The 14,688-nt window shown below is 48.2% G+C and overlaps 2 protein-coding genes across 4 annotated transcripts in view; one reads left to right on the plus strand and one right to left on the minus strand.

Annotated features, from left to right (window-relative positions):
- The window catches only part of LOC138814593 (N-alpha-acetyltransferase 60), a 33,810-nt gene extending 19,759 nt beyond the window's left edge, over positions 1–14,051 (minus strand). The window contains exons 1-2 of one of the 3 annotated variants that reach the window (XM_070003621.1): positions 13,878–14,051; positions 11,469–11,536 (exon numbers count right to left, since the gene is read on the minus strand). The gene's annotated coding sequence lies outside the window, so the exon portion shown is untranslated. Of the gene's footprint in view, positions 1–977; positions 1,080–11,468; positions 11,552–13,877 lie in introns of those variants that run through there. The other 2 variants (XM_070003622.1, XM_070003623.1) reach the window with 2 other exon arrangements.
- On the plus strand, positions 1,556–13,562 carry LOC138814585 (zinc finger protein 107-like). The gene is made up of 3 exons (XM_070003601.1): positions 1,556–1,668; positions 3,642–3,768; positions 7,120–13,562. Exons 1-3 carry the CDS (start codon positions 1,645–1,647, stop codon positions 9,597–9,599), a joined length of 2,631 nt encoding a protein of 876 aa, XP_069859702.1. The 5' UTR covers positions 1,556–1,644; the 3' UTR covers positions 9,600–13,562.
- Positions 14,052–14,688: the final 637 nt, after the last annotated feature.

Below are 14,688 nucleotides of genomic sequence, written 5' to 3' on the forward strand. Positions count from 1 at the left end.
TATTGCTCTCACATCATCTCTCAGGGGTGGGGAATACCTGGCTGTGCCACGTGAGGCCTGCGAAATCACGGGGTACAGGACGCCAGAAGCACGCCTTCTTCCATGCTTCCCTCAACCCTCGGCCTGGACTGATGATTTTGAAACGGCTCAGCAATGTCAGAAATGTCCACATGGCCCCAGCAAGAAGTGCTTTGAACTCCACGCCACTGAGAAAACGTTGGCTAGAAACCTGATTGCTGTTCATGCCAGTCAGTAATCCTAGCTACTCAGGAGGCTGAGGTCTGAGGATCGTGGTTCAAAGTCGGACGGGGAAGAAAAGTTCGAGAGATTCTATGTCTAAGCAGAAAAAAAACAAAAACAAAAACCAGACTAGGCCGGGAAGGTGGCTCAGTGGTAGAGCGCTTGCCTTGCATGCCTGAGGCCCTGGGTTCGATTCCTCAGCACCACATAAGCAAAAAGAAAAAAATCCGGAAGTGGCACTGTGGCTCAAGTGGTAGAGCGCTAGCCTTGAGCTGAAGAGCTGAGGGACAGCGCCCAGGCCCAGAGTTCAGGCCCCACGACTGACCAAAAAAACCCCAAAACAAAAACAAGAACCAAAAGCTACCACCACGAGACTAGAGACACGGCTCAAGTGGTAGGGCGCCATTCACGACCAAGCCAGCCGAGCAAGGTGGCAGAGTCCCGGGTTGAAGCCTCGGCAACGGCGCTGGCCAGCGCTGAGGCCCGTGTGGGAAGGCGCCCGGCTCCCGACTCCGTGGACGCCGCGCCGTGCCCAGCACGGTGTGGCCGGGATGGCTGGGATGGCTGGGATGGCGCGGCGGGGTCAGCGCCGACTCGGCGTCGGACCCCCGACTCCGCCCCCGCTCATCCCCCCTCGCCCTCCGGGCCTCGGCCCGACTCGGGCCTCCCACTCGCCTCCCCCAGGCCAGACCCCCAGCTTCACGCCCACGAGGCCTGAGGGTCACACATGTCGTTACCGACTCTCTCGCGAGCTCTGCAATCTCTCGCTCTCCTCCTTGGAACCATCACGCCTCGCGCGTCACCCCACTGAAGAGGCCAACCTCCGGGAACTCACCGGGGAGACCAGGCAGGCGGAAGCGGAAATGCCTCCTCTGTGGACACGCAGAAGAAGCGAAGTCTTTCAATGGCCGACTATACAATGACTTTGAGTAAGATACTCAATTGGTCCAGACAGAAGAGGGGCTGCCCTTTCTGGGGCATCCATCCAATCAGCGCACAGGACTGTGGAGTCCCCCCCCCCCCGTCCCCGCCCCCCCCCCCCCCCGCCGCCGCCGGGGTGCGTCGCTTCCGGCGGTTTGCGCACTGCGGCTGCGTGGGCGGCCGCCGCCCCCGCAGCGCGCGCGCGCTCTGCGCGTCTCTCATCTCTGCTGCGTTGCATCTTCATTGCAGCATCGCTTCGTCTCCGCTGCGTTGCTTCCCGGCGCCCGGGTCCGGGTAGGCCGAGGCCCTCGTTGCCGCAAGGATCGTCCTCGGGGCCGCGGCGGCACAGGTGCCCGCCGGGCTCGCGCGAGGTGCATGGTGCGCGGGGCGGCTGGCGGCCTCCCGGGGGTCCCTGAGGGCCGCGCTCTCGGAGCCTCGGCCTGACGTCCCGAGGCGTCTCGGCGACGGCGCCCCTCACCGCAGATGGCGTCGACCTCGGAAGCCCAGGTGAGGCGAGGCACTTTTTTCTTTTCTCTTTCGTGGAAGTGTAAATGTGTGTGTGCGCGCGCGCCGACCCTGGGGCTTGAACTCGGGGCCTGGGCGCCATCCCTGAGCTTCGTCCGCTCAAGGCTGGCGCTCTACCGCCTGAGCCACAGCTTTCCTTCTGGCCTTTTAATCGAAGGTGAGAACCGCCAGGGCTCGCCGAGGCCCGCGGCCGCGGTGGGTGTGTCTCCTGGTTGGTGAGGCTCTGGCGGGGCCCCACGGCCGCGGTGGCCGCGGTGGGTGTGTCTCCTGGTTGGTGAGGCTCTGGCCTGGCCCCACGGCCGCGGTGGCCGCGTCTCCTGGTTGGTGAGGCTCTGGCTGGCCCCCGCGGGGCCCCACGGCCGCGGTGGGTGTGTCTCCTGGTTGGTGAGGCTCTGGCCTGGCCCCCGCGGGGCCCCACGGCCGCGGTGGCCGCGTCTCCTGGTTGGTGAGGCTCTGGCGGGGCCCCACGGCCGCGGTGGCCGCGTCTCCATGTTGGTGAGGCTCTGGCTGGCCCCCGCGGGGCCCCACGGCCGCGGTGGCCGCGTCTCCTGGTTGGTGAGGCTCTGGCCTGGCCCCCGCGGGGCCCCACGGCCGCGGTGTCCGCGTCTCCATGTTGGTGAGGCTCTGGCCTGGCCCCGGCGGGGCCCCACGGCCGCGGTGGGTGTGTCTCCTCCAGTGGTCTTCGCTGCCCGACTTCCTCTGCGCAGCTGGGGCGAGGGCACGGGGCGGGGCCTAGAACTGTTTTTCTCAACAGCGTGCTTGGGAGGGATGACGTGGTCCAAAGGGAAGCTTTCTCTATCTGACCTAAGTAATCCCTCTGGACATCACCTTTATAATAATTTTTAAAAAATTCTCAGCCCGCCTCACTGTTGAGAGGAAAGTCACTCTCTAAGTAGACTTTTAGGCTTCATACCCGTTGAATATGATATTGATGCCACAGTGATTTTTTTCGTGAACTCATGGCCTGCGTATTCTCCCTGAGCTTTTTTTGCCCAAGGCTACTCGGTGCCACTTCCGGTTTTTATCTGTGTATGTGGTACTAAGGAATCAAACCCTGGGCTTCATGCATGCTAGGCAAGCACTCTACCACTAAGTCACATTCCCAGCCAACCACAGTGATTTTTTGGGGGGGGGGGCAGGGAATGGGCCAGGGGTTTGAACTTGGGCCTGGGCTCCATCCTTGAGCCTTTCTGTGCTCAAGGCTAATGATCTACCACGTGAGCCACAGCACCACTTCTTGTTTTTTCTGAGTAGTGTATTGGAGATGAGTCTCAAGGGCTTTTCTGCCCCAGCTGGCTTTGAACTGCGATCCTCAGATCTCAGCCTCCTAGAGTAGCTAAGATTACAGGTGGGAGCCGCCATCTCCTGGCCACAGTGATTCTTAATCATGCCAAAGTTCAATTGGTTAGAGAAATAAACTTAGGAAGAAGGGCCTTGAAGGAGTGCTGGCAGGAACTGGGGAAGTCTTTTTCTTCCTGAGATGGCCAGTTTTTCTTACAGCATCCTTAGTGTTTTTCCTCCTCTAGTCTGGTCCTCCATCCTTTCCAGGGACAACTACAGGTCTTGAGCCACGTACTACCTTCTTTCCAACTCTGAAGGCACCCCTACGATGTGTTTATACCCATTCCTGTCCTGTGGAGTATTTGACATTGAGTCCTTTTTCTCCCTTGTCTGTGATTTTATGTGTGTGTGGGTGGTCAGTCATGGGGCTTGAACTCAGCGTAGTGCCCTACCATCTTGAGCACAGCCCCACTTCCGGTTTTCTGGTGGTTAACTGGTGATAAGCCAGGACTGGCTTTGAACAGCAATCCTCAGAGCTCAGCCTCCTGAGGAGCTAGGATTACAGGCGTCAGCCCCCAGCATCTGTGATGTTTTTAGCTCTTTTATCTTCCAACACACCAGAGGGCTTGTCCTGCTAACCTCTTGTAGTGAGATGGGCTCTCCTGTTTTTTCAGGGGCCAATGCTATTTGAAGATCTGGCCGTGCATTTTTCTCAAGAGGAATGTGTGAGTCCACATGCTGCTCCAGGGCCCCGGAGCAGAAAGGCCACCAAGGAATGTTTGGACGATGGGACTCGCATTGGTAAGGCGGTTTTTCTTGCTGTGCTTTGGGAATTTTGTGTGTTCCAGGATGCGGATTCCATGCCTTCTCCACATGTTGATGGTGTTGAATAGTACCTTTTTTCTGGGTGATTGTATCCTTGTGATAACAACTTACATGAAAGAACAAGTTTCAAAGTCTGAGATTATCTTTTCAGATGTGTATTACTATCATATATGAGTAGCCTTCATCTCTGAGTTTGGTTATATTTTTTTCGTGTTTTATATCTTCTACTTTGTCATGTTCATGTTTACTACCTTCTTGACCAAATGGAGTATATTTATAATAGCTTTTAAAACATTTTTTCTGCTAGTTTTATCAAGTGTGTCTTTCTTGGGTCTGTTTCCATTGATGGGTTTTTCTCCTCTTACTAAGTCACATTTTCCTAATTCTTTCACATGCCTTGTAAATTTTTAGTAGATTTTGGACATTGTGAATTTTATGTTTGTTGATGTCTTTTGTTGTATTTTAGAAAATAGTTTTGCACTTTGTTTTAGGATGCAGTTATCTGAAGTCAGTTTGATCCTTTCAGGGTTTGCCTTTGCTTTATTATGGTGAATTCAGATCAGCCTATTGTCTTATTTGGCCTATTGCTTAGGCAGTATTTTCTGAGGAGACTAATGTCCTATGTATTAGGTCTTTCCACTTTGGGTCATGAATCTTGCTTTGTATATTCATCTGCAGTGGTACTTTCTGTAGGTTTGAGTAGCTTCTACAGATAGAGGCAGATTAGTATTCGGCAAGAGTTCTTTAAAAAAAAAATTAGGGGGGCTGGGAAGGTGGCTCAGTGGTAGAGCGCTTGCCTTGCATGCCTGAGGCCCTGGGTTCGATTCCTCAGCACCACATAAGCAAAAAGAAAAAAGCCGGAAGTGGCTCTATGGCTAAAGTGGTAGAGCGCTAGCCTTGAGCTGAAGAGCTGAGGGACAGCGCCCAGGCCCAGAGTTCAGGCCCCACGACTGGACAAAAAAAAAAAAATTAGGGTCTGGGAAGGTGGCTCAGTGGTAGATTGCTTGCCTTCCATGTATTGAGGCCCTGTGGTTTGATTCCTCAGCACCACATAACCAGAAAAGGCTGGAAGTGGCGCTGTGGCTCAAGTGATAGAGTGCTAGCCTTGAGCTGAAGACAGCTCAGGGACAATGCCCAGGCCCAGAGTTCAAGCCCCACTACCGACACCCCCCCCCAAAAAAAAGGCAGTATGGAGGTTTAACTACAGGGCCTCAAATTTTCTAGGCAGGCACTCTACTACTTGAACCATACATGTAACTTTTTTTGCTTTAATTCTTATTTTTTGTTGGTTGTGGGGCTTGAACTCGGGGCCTGGGAACTGCCTCTGAGCCTCTTTGTGCTCAAGGCTAGCACTCTACCTTTTGAGCCACGGTGCCACTTGTGGTTTTCTGGTGGTTAACTGGAGATAAGAATCTCCTGAACTTTCCTGGCCAGAATAGCTTCAAACATAGACCCTCAGATCTCAGCCTCCTGGCAGGCATGAGCCACCAGCGTTTTGCTTTGTGTCAGCCTTGGCTAGGATTCTATTACTTAAGGTCTCATGTGTAGGTTGGATTACAGCAACAGACCTCCACACCTGTTTTTTGTTGTTTTTTTTTGTTTGTTTAGATAGAGTTCTGCTAACTTTATGTGTGCAGATGTTTGGCCTAGGCTCATCTTGAACCTGAGTTTTACTTCCTGAATAGCAAATGTCTCAAAAAAAATATTTTAAAGGGAATTGCATGCAGATAATCTAAGTCTGTTTCTGGGGAGCTACTTGTTTTGCAGTTATTTTGCTCTGGAATCTATTTGAGATTTGCGTTGGAATCCATTATCTCTGAATTCATTCTCACATCAGCAAAACCACTGTGAACTATTTGCATTTACATTCATTGTACTGCAGCCCAGAAACACTTTGCAGTCAGTGACCTGGGACAATCATCAGACTTTGTTTCATTGGAAGGAAAGGCCCTTTCTGTAGTAATACTCATTGGAAGGAAAGGTCCTGTCTGTGTTAATATTCTCGCTTTACAAATGAATAGACTTGTCCTTCCTATCCACAAGAGACTGGTTCTAGGACACAGCCAACCTCCTCCTTCTCCCCTCCGCGACTCCCCCTCCCCGCAAGATGCCAAACTCTGAAAATGCTCATCTGTTACACAAAGTGGTGTAGTATTTGTATATGAGCTATTCATGGCCTCCCACAGACTTTTAAATCATACCTAGATTACTTTATAATACTAATAAAGGTTAAAAACAGTATAAGGAGTGCTTGCATTGTATTGTTCGGGAAAGAATGAAAGAAGAAAAGTATATGCTCATCACAGATGTGACATCTGCTGTGAATATTTTCAATCTGTGATTGGTTGAATCTACGATTCAGAGTCTTTAGATGTGTAGGGCTACTTATGTGCAGAAAAATATTTTAAAAATTCTTTTTGCCACCTTCAAGTTTTGTCAGCCACTTTTGAGAGAACATTATTTGCCATGGCACACAGCAGTCTACTTTGATCCTTCCCTGAAAGACAGTGACAGTGAGGCTGCTCTGGGAAACCTGTGTTTCTTTGTTAAGGCAGAAAAATTACCAAAACTTACCTTTTTGGTGAATAAGTATGTCAATCGCAATTATATTTTGCATGTGTGTTATTTCTCCTTTGTACTCAGTGTGAGCTCAGAACCTTTAACTTGCTAGGCGAGTGTTCTACTAGGGCCATACCCTCCAGCTATCCATTCCAGAGTTGATACCTCACTGTCCCTGAGGTAACTTAAATAATGAAAATTTCTGTGTGTGTGTGTGTGCACGCACGTACATGCATGCCTATGCCAGTACTAAGGCTTCCATTCATGGCCTTTTGCCTGCTCCCTGGCTTTCTTGCTCAGGGCTAGTGCTCTACCACTTGACCATACCTCCTGTCAGTATTTTTGTTGATGGAATCTCAGTTTCTGCTCAGGCTGGCTTTGAACTTCGCAACTCTCCAGGTCTCAGACTCCTGAGTAGCTAAGGTTTCAGATGTGAGCCACCAGCACCAGTCTGTGAAAAGCTCTTGAGATCAAAACAGACTAAGTAGAAAACCATTCATTTAGTCAGCATCTGCCAAGCACTTGTCCTTCTGGCCCTTACTGATCACCATTCTCTGCTCTCTCCTTCTAGTATACTTTTGGAGAATTGGATTTTTGGGGAAGTCACGAGAGCCTTGTGGCTCTCAACATTGCCTATTTCTCAGTTTCTGCATTTAAGAGAACCTATGTGCTGTTTCCTAGTCTTCTGTGTAACCACTTGAACTTTCCCTTCCCTAGTTTCACCTCCAGGCATTGTCTGTTTTGCCTTATTTTGTTTTTTATCAACAGGAGTGGAAGGCAAGACTGACATTAACCCGCAGTTAAGCCTAGAGTCTATGGAATTTGAAGAGCATTCCCGAGAGCACTCCATTGCTTCACCCCTTGTTGATTATCCAGAATCTTCTGAAGATGAGGTTACACTCCCTGAATGGAAAATATCAAGTGGAACTTCCACTTGCAAAAAACGATTCATAAACCTTTTAATTACCATTGACAACCATACCCCATTAGTAGAACTCTCTCAGTATTTAGGAACCAGAACACTTTCAGAAATTACTGAGCCTCCCGGGGAAGAACCCCCTGACAATGTTTACCAGAGTGCTGAATGTGACCAAACCTTCTGTGATAATTCATACCTTGGTTTACGTCAGAAAACTCATTCAAGAGAGAACCAGTATACATGTGATGACTGTGGGAAGATCTTCAATCATAGAGCCAACTTGAGGACGCACAGGAGAGTCCACACTGGTGAGAAGCCATATAAGTGTGTCAAGTGTGCTGCCAGATTCCGCCAGCACTCCCATCTGTCCCGGCACATGAAGAGCCACACAAAGCAGAAACCCTACCCGTGTGCCATATGTGGGAGAGGCTTTAAGTGGCTCTCAGACTTGACCCAGCATCAGAAAAGCCACACTGCTGAAAAAACAGATAAGCATGCTAACCACGATAAAAATTCTGCTAAGAAACATGTAGCTTTGCATAAAAAAACCAGAACACCAACTTCGAGTCACCGAAACATTGCGTGTGCCCACTGCGGTAAATACTGTGGGAAGAAAAGAAGTCGGGCCTCACGTAAAAAAACCAGCACACTCAAGTGTGCCAACTGTGGTAAACACTGTGGCAAAAAAGCGAATGTGGCTTCACGTAAAAAAAACAGCACACCAACTCCAACTCACAAAAACACTACGTGCGCTGGCTGTCATAAATCCTCTAGAAAGAAAACAAATCTGGCTTTACATAAAAAACCCAACACACCAACTTGCTCAACTCACGAAAACACTCTGTGTGCTCACTGTAAAAAATCCTCTGGGAAGAAAACTAATCCGGCTTTGCGTAAAAAAACCAGCACCTCAACTTCAACTCACCGAAAAACACTGTGTGCTCACTGCAAGAAACGCTGTGGGAAGAAAACAAATCCGGCTTCACGTAAAAAAACCAGCACCTCAACCTCAACTCACCACAACACTGCATGTGCTCACTGTAAGAAACGCTGTGGGAAGAAAACAAATCCAGCTTTGCGTAAAAAAACCAGCACATCAACTTCAACTCACCGAAAAACTACGTGTGCTCACTGCAAGAAATGCTCTGGGAAGAAAGCAAATCTGGCTTCGCGAAAAAAATCCAGCACATCAACTTCAACTCACCGTAATGCTGTATGTGCTCACTGTAAGAAACGCTCTGGTAAAAAAACAAACACGGCTTTGCATAAAAAAACCAGCACACCAACTTCAGCTTACCAAAACACTGCCTGTGCTAACCATGACAAACACTCTGGAAAGACATTGAATCTGGCTTTGCATAAAAAAGCCAGCACACTGACCTCTCTCTACCAGAATACTCTTTTTGTTAACCATGATAAATATTCTGGTGGGAAAACAAATGTGGCTTTGAATGAAAAAACCAGCACAGCATCCTCTCCTTACCGGTATGATCCCTGTGAGAACTATGATACATATTCTGGTGGGAAAACAAATGTGGTTTTGCATAAAAAACCCAGCATACCACCTTCTTCTCCTTACCAGCATGTTCCCTATGCTCATGATGAGAGATATTGTGTTGGGAAAATAAATGTGGCTCTGAATGAAGATTCCAGCACACAGACCTATCCTTACCAGGATGCTCCCTATGCTCATGATGAGAAATATTCTACTGGAAAAATAAATGTGGCTCTGAATGAAGATTGCAGCACACAGACCTTTCCTTACCAGGATGCTCCCTATGCTCATGATGAGAAATATTCTACTGGGAAAATAAATGTGTCTCTGAGTGAAGATTCCAGCACACAGACCTCTTATGCTCCCTATGCTCATGATGACAAGTATTCAATTGGGAAGATGAATGTGGATCTCAATGGAGATTCCAGCACACAGGCCTCGCCTTACCAGAATGCTCTGAGCGTGAAGAGCTCTGGGACGTCCTCGAGTCGCCCCCTCCTGGAGCAGGGCTTCAAGGAGGAACCCGATCAGAGCAGCACTGATGACGAAAACTATTACATCTTCTCCCAGTTCAAACCATTACAGTGTCTTGACTGTGACAAGACCTTCCCTTGTTTCTCTAAGCTTATTTCTCACCAAAGCATTCACACTGGGGAAAAGCCCCATAAGTGTAAAGTATGTGCAAAAAGTTTTGCTTTGGAGTCAGAACTCGCATGCCACCAGAAGAGCCACACAGAAGAGAAACCTTATAAATGTACGGAGTGTGGCAAGAGTTTTAAAGTGTATATGCGTCTCATTATTCATAGGCAAACCCACAAGAAAAGCACCATATAATTAGAACAAGGTTTTGCTAATGCCTAGGGGATCTCTGTGGTGAGAAAGTTACTGTTCATGTGCCAGGCGCCATGTTCCAGCCCTATACATACATTCCACTATATATTTAATTCTTACCACAACCTTAACTTAGGCAGTATTATTCCTTATTCCTAATTAAGGAATGCCACTAGCACACTTACCACTGGAGCCACAGTTTGAACTCAGTTATCAAATTCCATTTATATGAGCCAGAGAAATATGGAACTTTAAATTTTAAAAAAAATCCAGTTTTCAGTAAAATGAAGGTTATTGCTAGAGTTCTTTTAGTTTTTTATGTCGTTTAAACAATGTTCTAGAGGGAAAACTTATTTTTTTGCCAGTTTTGCACATGTGTTTAGGAAAGTAAGTGTTTTTTGTGTCTTTTATACATTTCATATGACTATCTGAGTGTAATATTTGTAAGAGATCATTGTTTTACAAGAGAATTTCTATAAGAGTTTAGGACCACATTTTGATTTTTTTTTTTCAGACAGGGTCTTGTTATATAGCCTAGGCTGGCCTTGCAATCAAGATCCTCTAGCCTTTCTTCCTGAGAGCTGGAATTATAGGCATGCACTACCATGGCTGACTACTTGATATCTTGTAATAGACAGTCTATGGAGTTTCCATTCTTAAATCTGATGGCAGAAGCAGGTACTGCCATCTGTGACTTAAGTGCTTCACAGGAGTTTTAGTAATATAATTACAGCCCTTTTCAGGAGGTTGGATGGACTTGGTTTGTGGAAAATACCTGCTATTCTCTAGAAGGATCTGTCTCCAGATCACTACTAAAACAAATAACCTGATTTGTTATAAATAATCCTAACTTTGTGTGTGTGCATGTACATGAGTATGTGTGTGTGCTGTATGTGTGCGCTGCTACTGGGGCTTGAACTCAAATCCTGGGTGCTGCCCTTAGCTTTGTTTTTTTTTAACCACTTGAGACACAGCTCCACTTCTGGCTTTTTTGTGGCTAATTGGAGACGAGAGTCTCACAGACTTTTCTGCCTAGGCTGGCTTCGAACTGTGATCTCAGCCTCCTGAGTAGCTGGGACTATAAGCATAAGCCACTGGCACCCGGCTTTCATAACTGTTTGTTTTATTTTCTCTGAGCACGCTAGAAACTTTCCGTATATTATGTAATTTAATCTTTAGAGTAAATCTGTGACAGAGAAGAGATTGTTCTTGTTTCATGAATGAGGAAACAGAAGTCCTCAGAGGGTGAGGTCAGAATTTGCTAAGCCACAAAACATCATATTGTGATGATGCTGACACTGCATTGAGGTAGCCTCAAAGGCCATGCACTTTTTGATACTGTATTGCCTCTTGGCCTTGGCAACACAGCTAGCACCTCTAGGAGACAAGGAGGCTAAAATAGCATAGGAGGATGATCATTATATACGTAATCCCAGAATCCTTTGTACTTTTCCCAAGGCCTGACTGTCACATACAAGGAAAGGGAAGAGTCTCCAAGGACTTCTAGTTTAAACTCCCTATCCTACATCAGGTCAGAAGTTTCACATTCCATGATAGTACATCATGAAGGCTTCAGTTTTGGCTTAAGAAAAAGAATCTTTTCTCCATTTCCAAAGAAAAATATGTATAGAAATTGTTTGGCTTTTGATCAAAACTCTTTGATGTAGATACCATTACAGAAAAAAATATTGGAACAAAATATTGTTAAATATTATGGCTGTTAAGAATTAGAGGATATGAATATATGTTCATGGGGAATTACTCTTCACAGCAAAATTGATTGTATACATACAACCAAGCCGTATTTAAGTGGTCTTGATTAAAAGAATGGCCTCATTCTGTTTAAATAGGTTATAAAAGTACAGTACTTACTAGAGTAGGATTATTGCTGAAAAGTATCATGGTCTTCTTGCCAATCAGCTGGATTTCAGAAGGCAGTCCTACAAAAGAGCAGGTTGAGAAGCTGATGTATTGAAAGATGCTGGCTGCTGCAGCAGGAATGAAAAAGGCTGAAACCAGCAGTCTTTTTTTTGGGGGGGGGTCCAATCGAGGGGCCTGAACTCTGGGCCTGGGCGCTGTCCCTCAGCTCTTCAGCTCAAGGCCAGCGCTCTACCACTTGAGCCACGGTGCCACTTCTGGCTTTTTTCATTTTGCTTATGTGGTGCTGAGGAATCGAACCCAGGGCCTCATGCATGCAAGGCAAGTCCTCTACCACTGAGCCACCTTCCCAGCCCCAAGCAGTGTCTATTCTTTTTCCCCTATCTGTCACCTGGTTTTTAAATTGTGGACTCAAAATTGAGACTATGGCCTTGGCTCTTTGTTTCTGTATCCACTCTTAGAGGATATAAGACATTATGTCAAAGTCTTAAGTTAGAAATAAAGGCAGCCGGGCGCCAGTGGCTCGCGCCTGTAATCCTAGCTACTCCGGAGGCTGAGACCTGAGGATCACAGTTCAAAGCCAGCCCAGGCAGGAAAGTCCGTGAAACTCTTATCTCCAATAAACCACCATAAAACCGGAAGTGGCACCGTGGCTCAAGTGGTAGAGCATTTGCCTTGAGCTGAAGAAAGCAGGGACCCCCAAGCCCAGAGTTCTAGCCCCACAACTGACTAAAAAAAGAAAAGAAAATAGAGGCCTTCAGTTCACTCTTGAGATACTTTGAATTGTGTAGATGTTCCTCAGTTTTCTTTGCAACTAACGCAAGGGTATACTGATGTTTACTCAAGAGCAATGCCTTTCTTCAGATTCTGTTCTCAGAGGGAGAAATTGGCAAGGTACCCCATATACTCAGTGTTTCAGTTTTAAGAGAGCTGGGAGGCAAGGAGTAACTGGGTTTCCACCAGCATATTTGCCGCAGAAAGAAGTAGAAGATCTCAGACGGCCCTTGAACAGAGTGATAGAAAAAACAGAAGCAGTCAGTCATGTTTTCTTTGCTTCTAAGAAAATGTAGATGAGAATTTGTCCAAGTTCTGTTGCGCACATTAATACAGAACTTCATCTTTCCAGATATTTCCTTCAGCATTTACCTTTTAGTATTCGCAGCTTTCTGTATTTGACAGCTTTTGCCAAACAATTCATAAAAAAATTAGAAAAAAATAACATTTTACAGAAAAGTTAACATACTCATGGGAATAATAATTCTGTTGTGACTAGTATGTAGGGGAAAAAAGCCTGAATATTAGTTACTGTGAAATAGGCATATTTTAGTAGTCCTGCAGTGCCCTTGTTTTTTGTTACATGTTACTCAAGCTACTATGCCAGTGGTGTTCAGGCTATTTTTATGATAATGGTCTCTTCATCCTCCTGTTCTGTCAAACAATAAAGGCAGACCCCATAAGATTTGTTTCTAACTCAGATATTACTAGCTTTTCGTGTTAGTGTTTGTTAAATACTGCATAAAGCCAATCCAGGGATGAAAAACTAAATGTAAAAGTTTGTTACTGTGCACAGTTGGCTAACTACATGTTTACAGAGTGAAAACTGTGCCGAACTGGCTTTTATTGTTGATGCAGTGATGAACTGTGTACCTAACATGATTGCTGGCTTATCGAGCTCTGTTGTTTTAGTCTTGCAGATTAGGAGAGCTATTGATCTGGTGTAAAGATGACTGTTACCATCTTTCGAAGGACATTTGATTACAGGTGTTCTGTCTTTTTGAATTGAGATCTCTCCTAGCATGAACAGTTCAGGGGGAAAGGTGAAGACAACATAAATACATGTTTATATCATTCTAAGAATGTACTGTAACCTCTACTGTTTGGATACCTAAGAAGTATGTTTACCATATGCACTTTTGGTTCTTTAATGTTTCAGCATATGCACTTTTGTTTATGTAGTGATCCGGCTTCTGCTGTTCTTGGTGCGTTCTCATTGTTCTAGCGCTAGATTGCAGTCTTTCAGCAGACTGATGGTGTCTATGTGATGTGCAATTTTTCATTGTAATAAATAGTATTTTGTGGTGAAGGCGAGGTGAATTTTTTCGTTTCTTTTGTCGGTCGTGGGGCCTGAACTCTGGGCCCGGGCGCTGTCCCTCCGCTCCTCAGCTCAAGGCCAGCGCTCTCGTTGAGCCACAGCGCCACTTCCGGCTTTTCCTGCTTATGAGGTGCTGAGGAATCGAACCCAGGGCCTCAAGCATGCGAGGCGAGCGCTCTACCACTGAGCCACCTTCCCAACCCGTCTTTCATTGCGACGTGGATGTTACAGACTGGTTGGATTGTGGCTTCAAGCGAGGCGTTTCACCCACTGAATCAAAGGAATGAGGCCTTGGCTCGGGCCTGACCTACCTCGGGGCCTGGGCGGCGCAGGGCGAGGCGGCTCCCGCTCCGCGGGCAGCGGGCGTCCAGCGTGGGAGTCGCGGCCGGGCAGCGCCGGGGACCGGGCAGGACCGGTGACCGGCTGCCGTGGCCTCCGGGAGCCGCACCCGACAGGCCGCGGCGGATGCCAGCCGATCGCAGTGCCACGGCTGCGGTGGGCAGGACCGGAAGCGGGCGGCCATTTCCGGCGTCCGCTTCCGGCTGCGCCTGCGCGGTCGCCAGGCTGGTGGGGCCGGTGCAGGGGCTCCACCCCCCCCTCCCCGCGAGTCACCCGTGTCCTCGGCGGCAACGCGGCCGAGGACACGGGCAGCACTCGCCAAGGGCCTCGGCAGGCCGGCTCGCGTCCATGACGAGCTCATGCTCGGTGGCGCGGACCCCCGCGGAGGCATCGCGGTGCCTCGGCTGCGGCCTGCGCCCGCTGCCGGCGCCGGGCACCGGCCCCGCCCCACCCCGGCCTTACCTAGCCGCGCGCGTTGAGGGGCTGCCGCGCATGCGCGCGCGCATGCGCCTCCTGAGGGATCCGCTGCGGTTCTGATTTGCCATAGAGCGTCTTCTCCGTGCAGCTAGGTGGGCCCTGCGAAGATGTGCGTGCGCGCTCACCGCACGAGCACGTATGCCGGTGTGTGTACACGTACAGATGCAGATACATACTTAGAGCTGTAGAGAGGGCATTTTGAGACAGCCTCACTACGTTGCCCAGCGGGCCATGAACTGGAAGCTCAGTCTTCCCACATCAGCCTCCTGAGTAGATGGGACTACAGACGCCATGGCACCGCAGCCG

The sequence above is a fragment of the Dipodomys merriami genome, unplaced genomic scaffold (genome assembly GCF_024711535.1).
Source record: "Dipodomys merriami isolate MVZ:Mamm:240054 unplaced genomic scaffold, mDipMer1.0.p SCAF_60, whole genome shotgun sequence".
Lineage (NCBI taxonomy): Eukaryota > Metazoa > Chordata > Mammalia > Rodentia > Heteromyidae > Dipodomys > Dipodomys merriami.

What these genes read in the sequence shown, in the direction of transcription:
- LOC138814585 (XM_070003601.1), top strand. Translation starts at nt 1,645, where the DNA reads ATGGCGTCGACCTCGGAAGCCCAG. An exon ending in CGTCGACCTCGGAAGCCCAG is followed by an intron (nt 1,669 to 3,641) that starts GTGAGGCGAGGC and finishes CTGTTTTTTCAG; the next exon opens with GGGCCAATGCTATTTGAAGA. An exon ending in GGACGATGGGACTCGCATTG is followed by an intron (nt 3,769 to 7,119) that starts GTAAGGCGGTTT and finishes TTTTATCAACAG; the next exon opens with GAGTGGAAGGCAAGACTGAC.